Here is a 22,838-nt window from a genome sequence, read left to right on the forward strand (position 1 = left end):
GAGAATGATTTATTTCAGCTTTTATACCTTTCATCACATTCCCTGTGGGTCAGAAGTTTACAATACCTCAATTAGTATTTGGTAGCATTGCCTTTAAATTGTTTAACTTGGGTCAAACATTTTGGGTAGCCTTCCACAAGCTTCCCATAATAAGTTGGGTGAATTTTGGCCCATTCCTCCTCACAGAGTTGGTGTAACTGAGTCAGGTTTGTAGACCTCCTTGCTCGTACGCGCTTTTTCAGTTCTGCCCACACATTTTCTATAGGATTGAGGTCAAGGCTTTGTGATAGCCACTCCAATAAATTGACTTTGTTGTCCTTAAGCCATTTTGCCACAACTTTGGAAGTATGCTTGAGGTCATTGTCCATTTGGAAGACCCATTTGCGACCAAGCTTTAACTTCCTGACTGATGTCTTGAGATGTTGCTTCAATATATCCACATAATTTTCCTGCCTCATGATGCCATCTATTTTGTGAAGTGCACCAGTCCCTCCTACAACAAAGCACCCCCACAACATGATGGTGCCACCCCCGTGCTTCACGATTAGGATGGTGTTCTTCGGCTTGCAAGCCTCCCCCTTTTTCCTCCAAACATGACGATGGTCATTATGGCCAAACAGTTCTATTTTTGTTTAATCAGAACAGAGGACATTTCTCCAAAAAGTATGATCTTTGTCCCCTTGTGCAGTTGCAAATCGTATTTTGGCTTTTTTTACGGCAGTTTTGGAGCAGTGGCTTCTTCCTTGCTGAGCGGCCTTTCATGTTATGTCGATATTAGGACTTGTTTTACTGTCAATATAGATACTTTTGTACCTGTTTCCACCAGCATCTTCACAAGGTCCTTTGCCGTTGTTCTGGGATTGATTTGCACTTTGCGCACCAAAGTACGTTCATCTCTAGGAGACAGAATGTGTCTCCTTCCTGAGCTGTATGATGGCTGCGTGGTCCCATGGTGTTTTTCTTGCATACTATTGTTTGTACAGATGAACGTGGTACCTTCAGGCATTTGGAAATGGCTCCCAAGGATGAACCAGACTTGTGGAGGTCTGGTTCATTTGTTTTCTGAGGTCTTGGCTGATTTCTTTTGCTTTTCCCATGATGTCAAGCAAAGAGGCACTGAGTTTGAAGGTAGGCCTTGAAATACATCCACAGGAACACCTCCAATTGACTCAAATGTCAATAGCCTATCAGAAGCTCCTAAAGCCATGACATAATTCTCTGTATTTTTCCAAGCTGTTTAAAGGCACAGTCAACTTAGTGGATGTAAACTTCTGACCCACTGGAATTGTGATACAGTGAATTATAAGTGAAATAATCTGTCTGTAAACAATTGTTGGAAAAATTCCTTGTGTCATGCACAAAGTAGATGTCCTAACTGACTTGCTAAAACTATAGTTTGTTCACAAGAAATTTGTGGAGTGGTTGAAAAACGAGTTTTAATGACTCCAACCTAAGTGTTTGTAAACTTCCGACTTCAACTGTTTATATATAATTGTGTGTAAAGACAGTATATGAATAGAAAAGGTGTTTACAGCAGTAGTTATATATGATGAGCCATGACTAGAATACAGTATATACAGTGCCTTCAGAAAGTATTCATACCCCTTGATTTATTTCACATTTAGTTGTTACTTATTTCACATTCAGTTGTTACAGCCATCTACACACAATAACCTATAATGACAAAGTGAAAACATGTTTTTAGATATTTTTTTCAAATGTACTGAAAATTAAATACATTATTTACATAAGTATTCATACCCCTGAATCAATACATGTTAGAACCACCTTTGGCAGGGATTACAGCTGTGACTATTTCTACGTACGTCTCTAAGAGCTTTGCACACCTGGATTGTACAATATTTTCACATTATTCTTAAAAAAATTCTTCAAGCTCTGTCAAGTTGGTTGTTGATCATTGCTAGACAGCCATTTACAGGTCTTGCTATAGATTTTCAAGCCGATTTAAGTCAAAACTGCGACTTGGCCACTCAGGAACATTCAATGCTCTCATGGTAAGTAACTCCAGTGTATATTTGGCCTTGTGTTTTAGGTTATTGTCCTGCTGAAAGGTGAATTTGTCTCCCAATGTCTGTTGGAAAGCAGACTGAGCCAGGTTTTCTTCTAGGACTTTAACTGTGCGTATCTCTATTCCTTTTTATTTTTATAGCCTCTAAAAAACTCCCTAGTCCTTGCCAATGACAAGCATACCCACAACAAGATGCAGCCAACCACCATGCTTGAAAATATGAAGAGTGGTACTCAGTGATATGTTTGGGGCAAATCTAAAACAACACAACATTTGGTATTCAGGAAGTTCATTTCTTTGCCAGATTTTTTGCGGTTTTACTTTAGTGCCTTACTGCAAGTAGGATGCATGTTTTGGAATATTTGTATTCTTTTCGAGGCATTAGAAAACCTCCCAGTCTGTGGTTAAATCTGTATTTGAAATTTGCTGCTAGACTGAGGGACCTTACAATTATCTGTATGTGTGGGGTACAGAGATGAGGTAGTCATAAAAAAATAATGTTAAACACTATTATTGCACATAGTGAGTCCATGCGACTCATAATGTGACTTGTTAAGCAAACGTTTACTCCAGAACTTAATTAGGCTTGCCATAACAAAGGGGTTGAATAGTTATTGGCTCAAGACATTGCAGCTTTTCATTTTTAATTAATTTGTAAAAAATCTCTAAAAACATAATTCCACTTTGACATTATGGGTTATTGTGTGTAGGCTAATGACAAACAATCTCAATTTAATAAATTTGAAGTTCAGGTTGTAACACAACAAAACGGGGAAAAAGTCAAAGGGTGTGAATACTTTCTGAAGGCACTGTACATATAAAGTGTGTAAAACAGTATGTTAACATTATTAAAGTGACCAGTGTTAATGACTGTACATAGGGCAGCAGTCTCTAAGTTGCAGGGTAGAGTACCGGGTGGTAGATGGCTAGAACAGTGACTAAGGTTCAAGGCCTTGGCTATACAAATTACACTTTTACAAAAGACTACAGAAGTTTGCTGCAAGCAATTGGTCAATTAAGCACTTTACAGTGTATTTAAAACAGACAATAGACGTGTCACATTGGCCCCTCATGAATGATGACCCCATCAAAGTGCCGTCGATTAAGCCATAAGTCCCTGTTGATTTAATGCCTTAGAAGGCTGTTAAAAACATTTACGTTGAGCTATACCAACCTGTTTTATTCATTTAGTGGGGTGATAAGAAACCACATGGCTGGCTTACCACAGCTTTATAAGATTATTTGTAATCATGTACAATCCATGTAGGCCTACATGGATTCATTGTGATCTTGACATTATTGTGCCACTGTTTTGACTTCATGCTGCTAGGCCTCTGGGTAAATACATTTGAATTCAATCACTTTTTGTAAGCACCCCTTTTTGATTTGAACGAAACCTTTCATACATACAGTATCTCACAAAAGTGAGTACACCCCTCACATTTTTGTAAATATTTGAGTATATCATTTCATGTGACAACACTGAAGAAATGACACTTTGCTACAATGTAAAGTAGTGTGTACAGCTTGTATAACAGTGTACATTTGCTGTCCCCTCAAAATAACTCAACACACAGGCATTAATGTCTAAACCGCTGGCAACAAAAGTGAGTACACCCCTAAGTGAAAATGTCCAAATTGGGCCCAATTAGCCATTTTCCCTCCCCGGTGTCATGTGACTCGTTTGTGTTACAAGGTCTCAGGTGTGAATGGGGAGCAGGTGTGTTAAATTTGGTGTCATCGCTCTCACACTCCCTCATACTGACTGGTCACTGGAAGTTCAACATGGCACCTCATGGCAAAGAACTCTCTGAGGATCTGAAAAGAAGAATTGTTGCTCTACGTAAAGATGGCCTGGGCTATAAGAAGATTGCCAAGACCCTGAAACTGAGCTGCAGCACGGTGGCCAAGACCATACAGCGGTTTGACAGGACAGGTTCCACTCAGAACAGGCCTCGCCATGGTCGACCAAAGAAGTTGAGTGCACGTGCTCAGTGTCACATCCAGAGGTTGGCTTTGGGAAATAGACGTATGAGTGCTGCCAGCATTGCTGCAGAGGTTGAAGGGGTGGGGGGGTCAGCCTATCAGTGCTCAGACCATACGTCGCACACTGCATCTAATTGGTCTGCATGGCTGTCGTCCCAGAAGGAAGCCTCTTCTAAAGATGACAAGAAAGCCCGCAAACAGTTTGCTGAAGACAAGCAGACTAAGGACATGGATTACTGGAACCATGTCCTGTGGTCTGATGAGACCAAGAAACGTATTTGGTTCAGATGGTGTCAAGCGTGTGTGGCGGCAACCAGGTGAGGAGTACAAAGACAAGTGTGTCTTGCCTACAGTCAAACATGGTGGTGGGAGTGTCATGGTCTGGGGCTGCATGAGTGCTGCCGGCACTGGGGAGCTACAGTTCATTGAGGGAACCATGAATGCCAACATGTACTGTGACATACTGAAGCAGAGCACGATCCCCTCCCTTCGGAGACTGGGCCGCAGCGCAGTATTCCAACATGATAACGACCCCAAACACACCTCCAAGACGACCACTGCCTTGCTAAAGAAGCTGAGGGTAAAGGTGATGGACTGGCCAAGCATGTCTCCAGACCTAAACCCTATTGAGCATCTGTGGGACATCCTCAAACGGAAGGTGGAGGAGTACAAGGTCTCTAACATCCACCAGCTCCGTGATGTCGTCATGGAGGAGTGGAAGAGGACTCCAGTGGCAACCTGTGAAGCTCTGGTGAACTCCATGCCCAAGAGGGTTAAGGCAGTGCTGGAAAATGCTGGTGGCCACACAAAATATTGACACTTTGGGCCCCATTTGGATATTTTCACTAAGGGGTGTACTCACTTTTGTTGCCAGCGATTTAGACATTAATGGCTGTGTGTTGTTATTTTGAGGGGACAGCAAATTTACACTGTTATACAAGCTGTACACTCACTACTTTACATTGTAGCAAAGTGTCATTTCTTCAGTGTTGTCACATGAAAAGATACTCAGATATTTACAAAAATGTGAGGGGTGTACTCACTTTTGTGAGATACTGTATTTGCCAATTTGCCATATTTGCCAAAGTGCTCATAAAGTGACTTTTTAGACCTGAATGCCAAAACATTCAAGAGATAAATGTGGTCAAAGGTAAATAAAGGTTAAATAAAATGTAATTAAATGTGGTCAAAGTTGAACTATTTTGCATTCACTGGAAAAGATAAACGTTTGAGATTGATATTTAAAAGCTTACAAACAGGGTTGTCAAACTGTTTTTATAATTGACTGATTTAGGTTTTTGGTGTTGTGCTCACCATCTGTTGAGACACAACATGTTCTTGAATACAGAGTGGGTGTCATGTTTTGGCCGATAAATGTATAAAAGAAAATAGACATTTAGACTTTCAAATGGTACCACAAACATGGTTGGAGGTCCACACATTAGAATGTTGACTTGAATGGGAATATAAGTTGGTTTAAATAACACTGTCAATCCTCCATAGGAAACCTATTGAAATATAGATAATAGAATAGACATGACCAGTTAAGTTGACATTTGACGGTGGGTGGACCAGTAGACATCTTTGTGGTAGTAATTAGAAGTACAAATTTAATGTCAATTTTAATGGTGTAGCAGTTAAATTGCAGTGGTCTGAAGGGATAAGTCATTCTATGAATTACATTTCTATGATTTAAATGACACCCACTCTGTATTCAATAGCATGTTGTGTCTCAACCGATGGCGGGCACAACACACAAACTTCAGATGATGTAAAGTAGGGTCTAAGCAACAACAAATAATACTTTATTTAGGTTTTATTTCTCCAAGAAATTATAAAATAGTTTGACAACCCTGTTTTGTAAGATTTTTAAATGATATCAAACTCAACCGTTTATCATTTCCAGTGATAAAGACATGGATGTCTCATAGGGCCGGGACGATACCAGTATCGCAATATTGCAAAACTCTTCGGTCCTTTAAAAACCTGCTGTATGTAAAATATTGTGTGCTAAAGCTTGGAAAATAAATACATGTGACTCTGGATGACAACATAATGATGTTTGTTTCCAACACTAGGGCTGTTTTCCTAAAGAAGTTAAATCCACTTTGTGTTTTCTTCCCCTGCCGCGATACTAACAAACTGGTATCGTCCCTAACCTAATGTCTCTTGGTGTGGTGGGGTATGCAAAATGGGTCAACTTTGAGCACCTCTGTCTCCTGAATGTTTTGGCATTCAGGCCCAAAAAGTAACTTTATGACAACTTATTCCATGGGCAAACATGTATGGAAAGTTTTTGTTTAAATCAAAAAGGATGCGGTCAAAAAGTGATTGAACTCATATGAATTTACCCTCTACTTTAGTGCCTTTTGTTTTTGTGCAATTCCATGGATGTTTGAGTTACATGCGTTATCAGGAATTGAACAAACACAGCAGTGGCAGTTGACACACAATACAAATACGGTATATTGTCGCCGTTGACGTCCGGACAAATGTTGCCCCTCAAAATCATATAGTTGTGGTTTTGCACTTTTTAGTTTGATACCAGTTTACAACAAGTGCCCTGATACCTGTGTATTTATTTACATAGTAGTTACATGGGCAGGTGGGCCTGTAGTGTAATTACAGTATGATGTTATAAAGTTGGATATGTTGACACCTGATTCATTGTATTGCAGATTATATGTGACTATTTCTACAGTAAGACCTACAGTTAGTACAATACTAAAATAGACCATGTGGTATATGTTAAGGAACACAGTGAGAAAGAGTAATGGGTTATGCAATGGTTAACAACAAACCCACTGTACTTACTTTGTCAGCAAAAACCCACACAGAATGTTTGGATGTAATAGCCTATGTACAGTATAGGCTATGTGGTCATTGTGGCTCACAGACAGTTATTTTTGTTTCTTTTTCTGTTCTTTCAGATTTCCACAGAGCTCCTGTAAACAACTGAAGAGAGATGGACTCACATGGATGGAAATACTGGAGAGAAACTGCCAAAGAAAAACAAGAAGAAGCTGATTAAATGGAAACCTTACTTTTGGACATTGGTATGGGAGACGGTCAATTTGAATAATGATTGAAAGAAAAAGAAAATAAGGTAAGACAGAAACATGTTGGAGATATAGAAGAGCACCAAGATAAACACTGGTGAAGAAGAACTCAAGTTGGGGGAAACTGGGGACCAAAGACTTTTCTACAATCCAACTACATACGTCAAAAAATCTAAGGGGATGACAAAAAAATTTGATTTTCAAAAAGTATTAATCTCAACAAGAACACGCAAATGTCAGTGGATTTTTTTCCCCCTTTTGGTTGGAGACATTTATTGGATGAAAGTATTGGCTAGCATTTCTAAGGATGTTTCTACACAGGTACTAGCCAAATACATGCAAACCTACATGAGGGAAGCATTATTGTTTCACATAGGCTACTCCTGCCAGAACTGAATCATTTCTGCAATGGCAGTCCAGCAGTCTAAAAGGCAGTGACTCGGTTACTCTTGAAAAGTTTTTGCACATGGGACACCATTGAATCCCACTGCAATTTTATCTTAACTCTGTTTGCCTGTGCTCTTATACAGTGGAAAGGACATTGAGGCCTATTATTTCAAGTGCTGTTGTCTCTCTTGCGCTTGATATTTTCACATTTAGTGCCAAACTGCAACATCTGTATCATATCCTTTTAACATTGAAATCTCTACTACATTTACTACAAAAACACAGATATTTTGTTGTAATTTGAACTCAGCTCTCCAACTATTACAACTATAATGGAGTTACTCTACATCAGCAGATTTCAGAAGTTCTTTAGTTGCATCTAATTGAAAATTACTGGTCATTTTCTGCTCAAGCCTCAGTATTTGCTTCATCTTCAATTGCTGCTACAAGTGTGATAAAACATTTGTGATAAAGTCACTTGCTTCAACTCTGCTGGACTTTGTTGGACTCTCCACCATCATTTAACTGCAAGCCTACGAAGTCAAGTGACACAGTAACTGCCATTACAGAACAAAAAACGTTCCCTCAAACAATTCGTAAAAATCCATCAAAACATGCAGAATTTCCCCAACAGTCCAGCACCTCCAGCTCTTCCTCCTGGATTTACCAGTAGGGGTGGAGGTGGCTCCTCTTACCCACCACAGTCAACAGATCCCCAGATATCCCCAAGGATGACAGACGACTACACTGGGATGCAACAGCAAACACCCCCAAATCCTCAAAGTCACAGTCAACACCTACTCCATCGAGGGCACCACCACCCTAGTCAGGCTGGCCATATGCTTGCTTATGATGCAAGAAACCGAGCAACCGAGCAATCACACGCTAATATTCACAGTGGCAGTAGTAGCAACCCTTACCAAAAGGAATCAATGGATTATTATTTTGCAATGGGTGGAAAGGACAGACATAGAAGAGGAGGTATGGCATATGGGGCAGGTTTTGGATACTCAAATATGGATGGACATATACCTCAGCAGTACAGACAAGCTGGAACTAGCTCCGGATTGTCCTCCGGGATGATGTCTCCCTATCCTTTGGACTATGGTTCGACGGCCGGCTCAGGTGGTAGTAGCAGTGGCAGCAGTGGTGCTGGAGCATTTTCCCCCTCCCATCAGTACAAAATGGGTCAGAACCCTGCTATGCAGCCAGCATCAGGGCCTCAGATGCAGCACCGCCAACATGGACAGAATTACCCCGCCCATCAAGCTCTGCAACATGGACAGCAGCATAGGACTTATCCCATCTCTGGACACAGAATGCCTCCACAGTTCTCACACTACTCCCCACAGGGTAGTGCATCCACAGGGTCATCAGGAATGTACAGCTCCCCACCACAGAGATATCATGATGGGGCCAGCAGTGGTGGTAGATTTGAACCTAAAGTCAACAACTCTCCTAATATGAACTCTAATTCAAACTCAATTTCAAGTTCAGCTACAACAAACAATGTTGGATCACTGGAGAATGTTACACAGAGTTACCACTCTTCAAGTTACCCCTCATACTCCCCACAAACTCATCCACTCCACAAACAAGCCACCCTCCAGCACCGCAATTCTCAGCACAATTTAGGAATAGGTTACGACAACTCTCTCAAAATGCAGCATCATGCCCCTCCACCAGGTTCTGTATACTCTAAACATCACCAATCCACCAATCCCGGAATGCCTCAACAACCATGTCAAGAAATAGCCAAATCGCCAATGCACTCTCAACCCCAACAGGGCCAGATTAACCAAAACTTCAGCCCGATATCTAACCCCTCTCCAGCTGCCTCTGCAGTGCAGTCTCCCAGTTGTAGCTCCTCACCTTCCCCGTTGATGGGTGTCTCAGAAGGTCATGGAAACCCTTCATGTCCCCCACATGTTCCATCACATCCTCCTCCCCCAAATCCTCGTAGTTGCCGTGGTCGGTTATTGCAGACTATGCCTCAGTTGAGTCCCACACCCAACTCCAACAGCAGCATCAGTAGTTGTGGCAGCAGTGGCAGTAACAAAGCTACTGGTCTGAATACAAGCGCTGGAGGTGGTCACTCAGTCAAAAACCGAAGCAGAATGGCTGCAGGTACAGGAAAAGGATCACATGAAGAAGGGTCATCCTCGTCTGTCTATTCATCTTCTCTTGACAAACTCATGCAAGATCCTGGCTTGAACAGTCTAAATGCGTTGACATCACAGGTAGCCAATTTACCCAATACAGTGCAACATATGCTTCTCACTGACACATTAATGTCACATAGAAGGGGGAAAGATGGACAAAGTCAAATGCTGCAGGCATTACAAGCCATTCCATCTACTCAACCAAGGAGTCGAAGTGTGAGTGCTGCCTCAAGCAGTGGGATAGGTGGTGGTGAAGGTGCTAGCTCTGAGGCTGGAGGTGAAGATTCCTTTCTCGTGTCCGAAAGAGTATCATCAAGGGCCAAAGAGGAACGAGATGAGCAAATTTCTGAGGGGGAAAAATCTAGAATGCGGCAGATGAGTGGCACGAGCAGTGGATCGGAACCAACTGGCTACTATCCTCCATCTCAGAGTAAAATGTCCATGGTTTCAAGTAAAAACCAATCCCATACTGGAAAGAGTGATCAGGGTTCACAAGGGAAGATGATGTTCACGGAATCTTCTACAAAACAATCTCTGAATCCATCAAATGTTTCTGAAAGAAAGACAACTGAAACCCGGACACCTTCATTGTCATCTCCCTCCTCTGCTCCTCAATCTGCTGAGCCTGGTCCAAGCGTACATTCTCGCCCTCCTGTTTCCTCTACTCCCTCATGCCTCGTTCCCTCTCCTGCTCCTCAGTTCCACCCAAACTGTGTTTCTGAGCCTGGTGCCACTGATGTTACTACTAAAAATGGGCTCAGGAAAACAAGGGAAATTAAATATGAAGGAATTAAAGATGAAAGTGGAGGTATGATTGAAAAAATTGAAAAAGGCACCCATGGAGAGCAGACCCGAGAAGGACACATGCGACAAGATGGGCAGGACAAAGAAAATAAATTGGATCGATCTTCCTTCCGTAACAAAAAGGGGGATGAGAAGGACGGAAAACGATGTAAGACACGAGATTTGGACAACTCCAATCAAGATCAAAATATTGAGGAACAGCCAAATGCTGGTGGAGTGGGTGTTATTGTGTCAACTCGTTGTGAGGTAAATAATCCAGAAAAAGCTACACATGCACAAGACAACTGCATAGAGGAGAAACATTCAGACAGCTTCTTTAGAGAGTCTAGTCGTCATAATGGGGAGGAAGGAATGGATTTGAGTGTATATTCCTCTCATCATGAAGTTCCCCAGAAATCTAACTTTGCGCGGTCTGTCCCTCAAAATCATCCCCCCTCAGGTCCTCAAAAATATGGTTATCAAGAGTCACCACATGGTGCTGCCATGGGTTTGAAGAACAGAGGGAGACCTAGTCCAGGGAGTGTAACGGGATCAAATTCAAGGTATCAAGGCTTCCATCAGCCAAAGGCCAGTTATGGCCCTGAACACACCAAGGATGTCGCGGGTACTACAGTTGAGGGATCAGTGAGGAGAAGAGAAGGATCAGGAGCAAGAGGACATGATGATAATTCTCAACTGCAGCATCAATTTCCAAGCCTCTTGCAGGAGGTTCTACAGGGTTATCACTTAGACCGGCGCTATGGGCGATCTGAACAGGCACTAACTGCCCATCTCCAGGCTCAAAATATGACTCGGCAACAGTACCAAACCAGGCATCCTTATGGCATGGCTGAAAGTATGAGAACCCAAACTGGAGTTGGAGAGGTCACTTCCCACCCCTCCCGAATGACCAGCCCTGGAAAGCCTCTTCAACTAAATCAGCGCCAGGGGCCTGGATCTGATTATGTACCAGAATCACCTCAATCCTCCTTGAAGTCTGAAGGAGAATATACTAAGGGATCTCACAGTGCTTCTTCAGAGAAAAATAAAATGGCAGCACCGCAGCGTCACCCCACCCATATGCCACAGTCTACAGAGTTTTTGTCTGGACCTCCACCAAAACACATCAATTTAGCCGACTACTCGTTACCTCACAGGAAACCCCCTTCAGGTCTGCCCAGCTCATCAGCTGTACAGGAACTCCTTTTGCAGGAAACAGAGCCGCTAGCGGGCAGTGTTGGAAGCATAGGTCAAATTGAGTCTCAAATGTTGACGTCTTCCCTTTTACCTCCATCTAAAGAGCGCCGCTCTGTTATATGTGATGTTTGTCCCAATCGCCGCAGTACACCAGAAAGGGATGGGGAACGTGAAAGAGTGCGGGAAAAAAGTCCAATTGGTGCCTCTGTGATCCAACTGCCATCAACAAATGATCTAGGGAACAGTAAGGAGATGGGAGATAAAAAAGAGGTTGGAATGAAGGTAGCATCAAAGGAGACTGCAGAGGCTGTCCATCATAGTGTTCTTACAACCAAGGAAACTGATGTTGAGCATCATAACAAGGCTTTACACCCATCTGTGGTTATGAATGCAGAGCCTCTTAGAAGAGGTAAGATTGATTTGACCACCACCATGCCCTCTCGACATCTGCAGCAAACCTCTCACTATCCCTCTACCACCAACCCTCTGTCTCCACCATCAAGACGTCAGTCATACCCACATGGTGTAGATTTATCTACAGGGCATGCCAGTGGCTTTCCTGGTTCCAGGTTTGGTGATACAAGAGAGGGCAATATGATGCCACGTAACCCCCATTTTCAAAATCCCTACCACTCACCCCAAGTTCAATTACAAAACCCACAATCCACAAACAAATTACAAATGTATACTCACCTCCATGCTCATGACTTGGATGACAGACTTGATTGGGCAGCTACCCTCAATAGACCCACCAAGGATATGATGCAGTCCAGTACTTCTCCAGGTAGACATAAACTCAGTCATTCAGAGCAGAGACAAAGGATGCAGTCTCCAACTGACATTTTGCACAATCGCCAACCGTTTGCTAAACAGCAAGTTCCTCATCAGAACACTTACTATGACATGAAAATGTGGGAGTCAACACACTCTGGTAGAGAGAGTGTAGGGATGTTGGAGGGGGACCCTTACCAGAGAAGTCAACAGCCACCTCCTGCTGCTCCTCTTGGGTCTGTTGCCCCCCAATTGGTTCCAACAGCTCCACCAGTCTCCAACATTCTTGAATCACCTGTCTCCCGAGTGGTTACAGAAGAAATCTTTAAATCACTCCATCCAACACCTACACCTAATTCCATGAAAACAGTTGGTCACAGTATTGGTGGGAATGTCAATTCCGTGATGCCACAGAGCCATCGACCAAATAAAACTGGGGGTTCTGGGGACACTAATCCATTAATGTTGAGGAGGAGAGTTCGATCTTTCATTTCCCCTATCCCTGCTAAGAGGCCGCATCAGGATGTATCACAGCAAAGAAGTGCCCCTAGTTCATATCACTCACCTTTGGCCTACTCTGAATCCAGCCTCCAAAATGATGATGACTCATCCAGTTCAGATATAACTACACTTGGTTCGCCTAATACTCCTTGTCCCACACCTGGACAAAGCACTTATTCACAATCCTCCTCACCTGTTCAGGGTAAAAAGAGTCTGCCTCCAAGAAAAGGGAGAGGTTTGAAACTGGAGGCTATTGTTCAGAAAATTACACCAAATGTGAAGAAATCTACTAACAGCGGCCATGCCGATGTTGACTCAAATGATTTTGCTGGATTTTCTCACACTGAAATGTCACAGTTTACTGACACACAGGATGAAGAGGAATGTTTACCTTATCTAGATGAAAGTCTCTCATTAAGTGACATTATGCCCTACAGAGGGGTTGATGAGACTGGACCGTTACCTCCCACCGCATACCCTTGTGATCCTCACCAGACATCACAAGTTCTTAAACGTGGCACCACAGGAACTGTTACAAGACCTTTGCAGCCAGACTTTGACTTTGGGTTAGGGACTGCAGCATCTAGTACTGGTGATAGAGATAAAGAGATACCCGCTGACTTCACCTTGTTAGGGCCCTTACCCCCACCTCCACCACTGCCTTGTCCAGTACAGGGCTCCCCCCCACCTTCTTCATCTGCCTTGTCTGATATTCAACATTTCACTAATACTTACCAGCAACTTGAGACTCGAAGAGGTGAACAATCTGCTGCTAACCTTCTGAGACAAAAACTTGAAGAAACTGGGATTGGATTTGATGATTACAGTAGCAGTGACTATTATGGAACCACCCCACCACACCACAGTCAGGCTCAAGGGCACTTACTAAGACAGCCACATCAAACTTCTCCAAGGTCATCTTTGGCAATGACAGGGTCACCACAAGATTCCAAACAATCAGACAATTCTGTACCCAAAGGCTATTTCCCATCAGGCAAGAAGAAGGGAAGGCCTGTTGGAAGTGTGAATAAGCAAAAACGTGCTCAAGCCACCCAGGCCCAGGCACAGAATGCGAGCCCAAGTGCACTGTCTGGCCCACCCATTCAATCTCCTGCAACTGTTAGCCCACAGGTAGCCCCAAGCCCTAGCACTACAGCCTCTGCCCCATCAGTCACTCCTCCGACTGATCAGAAAATGACTCCTCCTGAGATTCCACCAGTCTTGACCCAAGCAGTAAAAGTGGATGCTGAAAGTGAGGACACTCAGCCAGAGACGGAGGTGAAATCAGTCTGCCAGAAACAAGAGGGGGTGAAAGACGAGAGTGAGGTAGTGGGATCAAGAGGCAGGCAGAGGAGGAGGAGAAGAGGAGTAGCAGCAGCGGCGGCCAAAGATGACCTGGAAGCGGCTACAAGAGCAGGGGAACATTTTGATAACAGCAGAGTTTTTCCTGATAATAGCAAGTGTGCCTTTGCTCCATACATACATGTGGAGAGGAAAGTAGCTGAGATAGGAGCCGTGTGCACAATTGTGAATGGTGAAGAGGAAAAGATGAAGGGAGAGCGTGGAGCAGTTGGAGGGAAAGCAAGCAGTAGTGGTATTGAAGCTCTTTTGACCTCAGCTCTTTTGTCTCAACTGCCTAGGAGAGACGGAGAAATTGAGAGGGTCAAAGAGAAGAGGGAACTGGAGGATGTAGACTCTGCCCTCCAGGCAGGAAAGGTTCTACCTTCATCTGAGTACCTTCTACCAGGCCCTGTGATTACTGAATCCATTCATTCTGGCCGTCTTCTCTGCTGCCTGTGCCAGAAATGGGCCAATTTCAAAAACCTTGGGGATCTCTATGGACCTTACTACCCTCCTGAATACGCTACGAGACTTCCCAAGAATCAACCCCAGATTCGACAGAGTCTTGTAACTACTGGGATGAGTAGAAATGTGCAAAATCTAGACACCATTTCAAATGTGTTGACCACCCAGGGCCCTGAACTGCAAGATGTGCCAACTATCAAGTCCTCAACTTATAGTGATTGCATGTTCAGTCAAGAGACAAACACAACTTCCCCTGCCACTGCTGTTGGCACTGCCTCTCCAGCAGGTGGAGGGGAGATGCTTTATCTGGCCAGCAAACTTGCTAAAACCACCACCAACAAGACAACAGTTCTTAATTGGGACATGCCTCCAGAGTTAAAACCAGTTACTGAGCTAAGGAAACAACCCGATCTTCAGAAAGATCCCACTTACAGTCAGCAAAACCAACCATGCCAGCAACAGCAGACAGAAGACACTCAACAAAGGCCACAACACAGAAAGCTGACCTCGCACCCGAGATTTAAAAGGAGACAGAAATCCAGTGAGGATTCCCCAAGAATGGTACCATCCAACAGCAAAGCCTCATTGCCATTCCAGCCTCCTCCCCCAACCTTAGACTCCCTTGGGCCTTTGGCACAGCTGGCCCAACTTCCTCAGATGCCTATGGACCCAAAGGAGCTGTGGGTGCATGAGGCATGCATGGTCTGGACCAGTGGGGTTTACCTGGTCAATGGAAGACTGTATGGCCTACAGGAGGCACTAGATGGGGCCAGAGACACAGTGAGTAATCTTTTTGTTGTTGATGTCTATACAGTATACAATGTAATGATATTGGTTACTATATATATATATATATATATATATATATTATTTTCAGCTCAAAATACCTAAAGCAGTTCTCAGAAGTCCACAGTTTTAAGTTTAAAGGATTTTTGCACTCTCTTCTGTTATTCTCTATGTTATGTCTGTTTGTCTTCAGGTCTGCTCATATTGTGAAATGGTTGGCTCAACCCTCGGCTGTTACAGCAAAGGCTGCACACTGAGATATCACTACCTGTGTGCCATGGATGCAGGTAAGAGCAGCAAAACAGTTCCTTAATACCGAATGTTATATCTCATTACTCATATGCTGTGCCCTAAACCTTACCTCCCACTGCCTACTGTAACAATAGTACCCAATTATTTTGTGTTATAAATTTCTGAGTTGATGGTTATGTCATTTGTATCACTTTTCCTTCACCTCTCCTCAGACTGCTCTCTGAATGAAGATAACTTTTCACTACGATGTCCCAAGCACAAGGTAAAAAGGGAGAGGTTGGTTATTATATAATTCCTAGGGAAACCAAATATTTGTGACTCTTCATTGTGTTAATATATTTTAAAGTCCTTTATCTCATGTGCCACTATAGTTAAGAAACTAATTACCACTTGAATTACCTTCTCTCCTTTGCACCTCCCCCCTCTTATATTCTGCAGTTTCCCCAGAGCAGCCAGCCAGCTAAATCTGTGTACCTTGAGCAGTCTGAAAGAGGCTGAGAGAGACGCTGAGGAGGAAGAGACGCAGGAGTATAGGATCGGTATGTTTTTAAAAGGCAGTGGTGCGACCGTGCGAGAGGGCACCGAAATGAATGTTACAACGTTCTGAAGGATTTGAAAAGACTAATATTTGTTTGGTATGAGACTGAGCACCCTGTTCTATTTGTTTGTGTTCATATCCCCCAAAATTATCCTCAAATTAGCAAATTGTTAAACCAAAAAAAGTGTCTGTCAAAAATGAAGCCCAATATTTATTAGCCATGGGCTGCTTATTATTTTTGTTTATATCATAAGCTTCAAGGTAACAAAAAGTTTTTTTTTAAGTATTCTGCTCATCATAGATTTGGAGATGCCCACTGTTTCGACCACACACAGGGTTGTGTAATCCCTGGTGTCAATACACACTTGCTTTTGTATCCTTTCCTAGGTATGCTTGGACGATGAGGATTGTCAGTGAAACAAACAGCCCTAAACAGGATGGGACGTGCATCTTTTGACGGATGGACTATGATGACGGAGAAAAAAGAGGATTGTAAAATTTCTGAACAGGAATTAACTTTAAAACATTTAAGAAAAAGAAAAACTCCTTACTTTAAAAAGAAAAACAGATCAAAGCAACGCTGAGGAAGACTAAAAAGGAAGACCAAGGTGGGACAGAGCGAGACATTGCGAGTGATGGAACAGAAAGGAACTTCCTCTTAAAAGAAACAAACAGCCTCTCTAGGCAAACTTTGCATTCTGGAAATACCTTCAAAATCTTCTTTCCGTCATGGCTCTAGTCATTTTATCGATCATGTTTTTTGTCCAAATGTTATGAATCAGAGTATTGGGAACAACCCACCCAGAGGACTATAAGAGAGCGTTGGGGTGAAAAGTTGACATTATAGTTGGAAGGAAAGGAGAGGCAATGTATCTACTTCATGTAGTATTTTATCATAACCTTCATAATCATTATTTTATCATTATTATTTTGTATCTGCATCAGTATTTACTGAAATGGATGTATCTCCATTTATATTGTGTCAACATTTATCAAACATCGGATATTTTATCATTCCTGGAGAGGGAGGTGCCAGAATGACATCATTTGGAATGTCAAGGCCAAGTTGCCACAAAGACATTGTTGCCTTGGAGAATGGACATTTGTTGCCTTTCGAAGTGCGTATGTATAAGAGTGAATGTGTGTGAAAATGTGGATTTGAGTGTCCATTTTTGGTCCTTTGAAAAGTGGTCTTATTTTTCATCCTTGGGGTTTTTACGGTACAGATAGTATTCATGAAAATCGAATTGACATGATCTTATTTTTCAAACAAAATATTCATAATGTGCTGAGAGAACAATTGAACCCTGACAGGAGGAGATCACAATATTGACTAATGCATGCCTGCCATCTTTGACCATGTTGATTGGGAGAAGACGTCACTTGACAGGTAAACCAAGTGTTGACGTTGTGGTGGACCTTGTTCAGTATATGGGTGGGGTTTTATGTGAAAAGAAAGTCACATTTGGCTGACAAAATTCTGACGAGCATTACCAAGACCTTTTGGAATCTAGAGGGTTTTTGGAATGACTGGGACTGGGAGTCCCCACCTTTACTGTGGAACGAGAGTTAGTATATCCCGAGTACTTTAATAGGTTCATTTCTCAATGACACTTAAGATATGGATCAAGAGATGCTAAATGCATTCAAAAGAAGCGTTGCCATAAACTAAACAAGTGAGTCGTACGTGGTGTTGTCTATCATTTTTTATTATTGTACTTGTAAAAAAAATGTTGAACTGAAAGAAAACAAGTATGATATTGAAAACATGCTGTATTAGAAACTTGTCAATATGTATATGAACTATGAATACACTTACTAAATGCTTCAAAGAATGCTATCCTTTTGAATATTTCACATTGTACTGTTGTCCTTTTTAAGCCATTCATTTTTTTAATTCAAACTTTAATTTGTTTTTATTGGAGAGGAAGATCCTTTCTGGGTTCTCTCAGCCCAATAGTCTCTCCTTTCATTCTGTCACTCCTTTTCTTCTCAGTCCCTTTCTCTCTCACATGCACACACTCTTCTCACTCCTGCTGTGTCTTAAATTGTGTACCGCTGACAGTGAGCCTCAGGTTCAAGTGAGGATTAAATCTGGCTCCACATATCAGACCCAAGTGTGAGTGATGCGTTCAGTCACAAATGTCATTCAGAAACCAAATGTCAGAAATGTGCTGAGAATTGTGCACTGTAGCTCCATTTTGGTTGAAGCATGGTCGCCATATTGTCTTAGCAGTAACACCTTTTTGAGTTATGAGTGTCTGTCCCTCTGCATGTCTCAGGCAAGTTCAGTAGGGATGCTAGTATGTGTTTTGACATCATCATGGTGTTTTGAGTACTGTACTGTATGTTTCATCATGGATGTGTGTTGTGTAATTCTGTTTTTTCCTTAATGTCGATGAAGAGCTCCTTGTGGTAAGGAGCCAGCTCACCACTTTCCTGAAAACCCCAAGGGCTCGATTCAATCCGTTGCGCTGAAGATCCGCACTACAGCATGATTGAAATTTAAAGGCAATGTTCCTGTGTTCATGGAGACTGCATTCACGGTGAACACTGCATATGTCAGCTCAAACGAAAATGACCTTTTTAAAGGCCCAATGCAGACAGAAATGTTGCATAAACACAAAAAGCTTATTTCTCTAAAATGTTTGGCACAACATGTTTACGAGGCTCCCGAGTGGTGCAGCAGTCTAAGGCACTGCATCTCAGTGCTAGAGGCGTCACTACAGACCCTGGTTCGATTTCAGGCTGTATCACAAACAGCCGTGATTGGGAGTCCCATAGGGCGGCGCACAATCGGCCCAGCGTTGTTTTGGTTAGGGTTTGGCCGGGGTAGGCCGTCATTGTAAACAAGAATTTGTTCTTAACTGAATTGCCTAGTTAAATAAAGAGATATATATATATATATATATTTTAAATACATCCCTGTTAGCATTTCTCCTTTGCCAAGATATTTAACAGCATGATCATTACACAGGTGCACCTTGTGCTGGGGGCAAAAGGCCACTCTAAAATGTGCAGTTTTATCATACAACACATTGCCAGAGATGTCTTAAGGGAGCGTGCAATTGGAATGCTGACTGCAGGAATGTCCACCAGAGCTGTTGCCATACAATTTTGCCTTAATTTCTCTACCATAAGATGCCTCCAATGTCGCTTTAGAGAATTTGGCAGTACATCCAACCAGCCTCACAACCACAGACCACGTGTAACCACGCCAGCCCAGGACCTCCACATCTGGCTTCACCTGTGGGATCGTCTGAGACCAGCCACCCAGACAGCTGATGAAAATAATTTATGCACAAATTGTCAGAAACCGTCTCAGGGAAGCTCATCTGCGTGCTCGTCGTCCTCACCAGGGTCTTGACTGCAGTTCTGCATCGTAACTGACTTCAGTGGGCAAATGCTCACCTTCGATGGCCACTGGCACGCTGGAGAAGTGTGCTCTTCACAAATGACTCCCGGTTTAAACTCTACCGGGCAGACGGTGTGTATGGCGTTGTGTGGGCGAGCGGTTTGCTGATGACGACGTGAACAGAGTGATCCATGGTGGCGGTGGGGTTATGGTATGGGAAGGCATAAGCTACGGACAACGAACACAATTCCATTTTATCGATGGCAATTTGAATGCACGGAGATACCGTGACGAGATCCTCAGGCCTATTGTCGTGCCATTCATCCACCACCATCAACTCATGTTTCAGCATTATAATGCACGGCCTCATGTCACAAGGATCTGTACTCAATTCCTGGAAGCTGAAAATGTCCCAGTTCTTCGATGGCCTGCATACTCACCAGACATGTCACCCATTGAGCATGTTTGGGATGCTCTGGATCGACGTGTACGACAGCGTGTTCCAGTTCCCGCCAGTATCCAACAATTTCGCACAGTCATTGAAGAGGAGTGAGGCAACATTCCACAGGTCACAATCAACAGCCTGATCAACTCTATTTGAAGGAAATGTGTCGCGTTGCATGAGGCAAATGATGGTCAAATCAGTTACAACCAGACTGTTTTTCTGATCCACGCCCAAGTCATGTGAAAGCCATAGATTAGAATTTATTTAAATTGACTGATTTCTTTATATGAACTGTAACTATGTAAAATCTTTGAAATTGTTGCATGTTGTGTTTATATTTTTTGTTCAGTGTATTTTCAACCAGAAACTATAAGGAAATAACACAGATCAAATTTTTTCACGCTTTTACAGCTGTTGTACAATATGATATAAGACACAGGCAAAACAGAATTTTGACTGCGCTGGGCCTTTACATTACAATTGCGCTACAGCGCGGATCTTCAGCGCTACAGATTGAATCAAGACCTTACAATAAATAACATAGTAAAAAGATGCTATTTATTCAGGATGTTCTGGGGAAAAACAGATGGGAGATTTACCATTCTGATAAAGTTCTATGGAAAGTCTCTCAGAGACTAACTACCAGGAACATGTCTGTGTGAGATTAGAATCTGTCCAGTTTCTTATTTGTGAGATGAAATACATCATACGGTGTAATTAATGTTCAAGTGATGTGAAGTCATACATTTTACTTTGAAAGTTGCTGTGGTGCTAGTACACTATATCTGGTACACTATATTCAAACTGGTGGTATTAGGAGAGTATGGCCAGTTTGAGAGAAAGCAGGAAGACAGGAAGGGTAAAAGAGTAAATGAAAATGAGAACAGATTGAATGGAGTTGTCCACTGTGGATTTAGAGTTGTATCAATAGATTAAAGAAGAGGGGAGCTTAAGGCTTGGTTGAGCACACTGACTTACTGACCAAGCGGTATCATGAAGAGTGACAGCCGCACACTCCACATAGGTTACTGTGAGGGTCAACACCCTGAATCACTGACATGCTATCTGATGGAGAGGAAGAGAAGAGAGAGATGGGTAGAGGAATAGGAGTCCATTAAATACTACCACAATCCACACTCGCTACATGAAGAACTGAAGATAAAGAGGAAATAAGACAGGTTGAAGAAGGTGGGTCCTTTTTCTCTTTCAAATGATCCTTACTGTTGTCTGACGTCAATGCTTCTGAACATTTTAGCTATTATTTGTTCTATAGGATTCACAGATAAGCTATTTTCTCCTGTAATTGCTGACATTTTCTAGTCCTGCTGGTCTTCCTACCATTTCGATTTGTATTCTCCCATTCTTTGTCATTCAGTTATAATTAGGGATGTAATCCGTCTAAACTATACCTGCCCTCTTGCACAGGGGTAAAAACCCAAATATACATTTTCGTAAGTATTCAGACCCTTTACTCAGTACTTTGTTGAAGCACCTTTGGCAGCGATTACAGCCTCGAATCTTCTTGGGTATAACGCTACAAGCTTGGCACACCTGTATTTGGGGAGTTTCTTCCATTTTTCTCTGCAGATCCTCTCAAGCTGTCAGGTTGGATGGGGTCCGTCTCTGCACAGCTATATTCAAGTCTCTCCAGAGATATTCGATCGGGTTCAAGTCCGGGCTCTGGTTGGGCCACTCAAGGACATGCCACCACCATACTTTACTGAAGGGATGGTGCCAGGCTTCCTCCAGACGTGACGCTTGGCATTCAGGCCAAAGAGTTCGATCTTGGTTTCATCAGACCAGAGAATGTTGCTTCTCAGGGTCTGAGATTCCTTTAGGTGCCTTTTGGCAAACTCCAGGGACGCTGTCATGTGCCTTTTACTGAGGAGTGGCTTCCGTCTGGCCACTCTACCATAAAGGCCTGATTGAGGGCTGCAGAGATGGCTGTCCTTCTGGAAGGTTCTCTCATCTCCAAAGAGGAACTCTGGAGCTCTCTGAGTGACCATCGGGTTTTTGGTCACCTACCTGACCAAGGCCCTTCTCCCCCGATTGCTCAGTTTGTCCGGGCGGCCAAACTGGGGAACTTCAATGCTGCAGACATTTTTTGGTACCCTTCCCCAGATCTGTGCCTCGACACAATCCTGTCTCGGAGCTCTACGGACAATTCCTTCGACCTCATGGCTTGGTTTTTTCTCTACATGCACTGTCACTGTGGGACCTTTATATAGACAGGTGTGTTCCTTTCCAAATCATGTCAAATCAATTGAATTTACCACAGGTGGACTCCAAGTTGTAGAAACTTCTCAAGGATGATCAATTGGAACAGGATGCACCTGAGCTCAATTTCGAGTCTCATAGCAAAGGGTCTGAATACTTATGTAAATAAGGTATTTCTGTTTTTTATGTTTTATACATTTGCGAACCTGTTTTCGCTTTGTCATTATGGGGTATTTAAAAAAAAAAATGTTTGCCTTTATTTAACTAGGAAAGTCAGTTGAAAACAAATTCTTATTTACAATAACGGCCTACTGGAGAACAGTGGGTGAACTGCCTTGTTCAGGGGCAGAACGACAGATTTTTACCTTGTCAGCTTCGGGATTCAACTACCTCATCCCCATATTGTTATTTATTTTATTAAATATTTTGCTCCTTTGCACCCCAGTATCTCTACTTGCACATTCCTCTTCTGCACATCTATCACTCCAGTGTTAAATTTCTAAATTGTAATAACTTCGCCACTACGGCCTATTTATTGCCTAATCTTACCTCATTTGCACACAC

General features: G+C 42.7%; 1 protein-coding gene across 2 annotated transcripts in view; it reads left to right on the forward strand.

Moving 5' to 3' along the window:
* LOC115200431 (transcription factor 20-like) overlaps positions 1-18,107 on the forward strand; it is a 29,709-nt gene extending 11,602 nt beyond the window's left edge. Inside the window, exons 2-6 of one of the 2 annotated variants that reach the window (XM_029763522.1) lie at positions 6,946-15,461; positions 15,661-15,754; positions 15,932-15,981; positions 16,158-16,258; positions 16,645-18,107. In XM_029763522.1, coding sequence (XP_029619382.1) covers positions 8,076-15,461; positions 15,661-15,754; positions 15,932-15,981; positions 16,158-16,217 — 7,590 coding nt within the window. In that variant the 5' untranslated portion in view covers positions 6,946-8,075 and the 3' untranslated portion in view covers positions 16,218-16,258; positions 16,645-18,107. Of the gene's footprint in view, positions 1-6,945; positions 15,462-15,660; positions 15,755-15,931; positions 15,996-16,157; positions 16,259-16,644 lie in introns of both variants that reach the window. The other variant, XM_029763514.1, reaches the window with a different exon arrangement.
* The last annotated feature ends 4,731 nt before the right edge of the window (positions 18,108-22,838 follow it).

This window comes from Salmo trutta, chromosome 1, assembly GCF_901001165.1.
Source record: "Salmo trutta chromosome 1, fSalTru1.1, whole genome shotgun sequence".
Lineage (NCBI taxonomy): Eukaryota > Metazoa > Chordata > Actinopteri > Salmoniformes > Salmonidae > Salmo > Salmo trutta.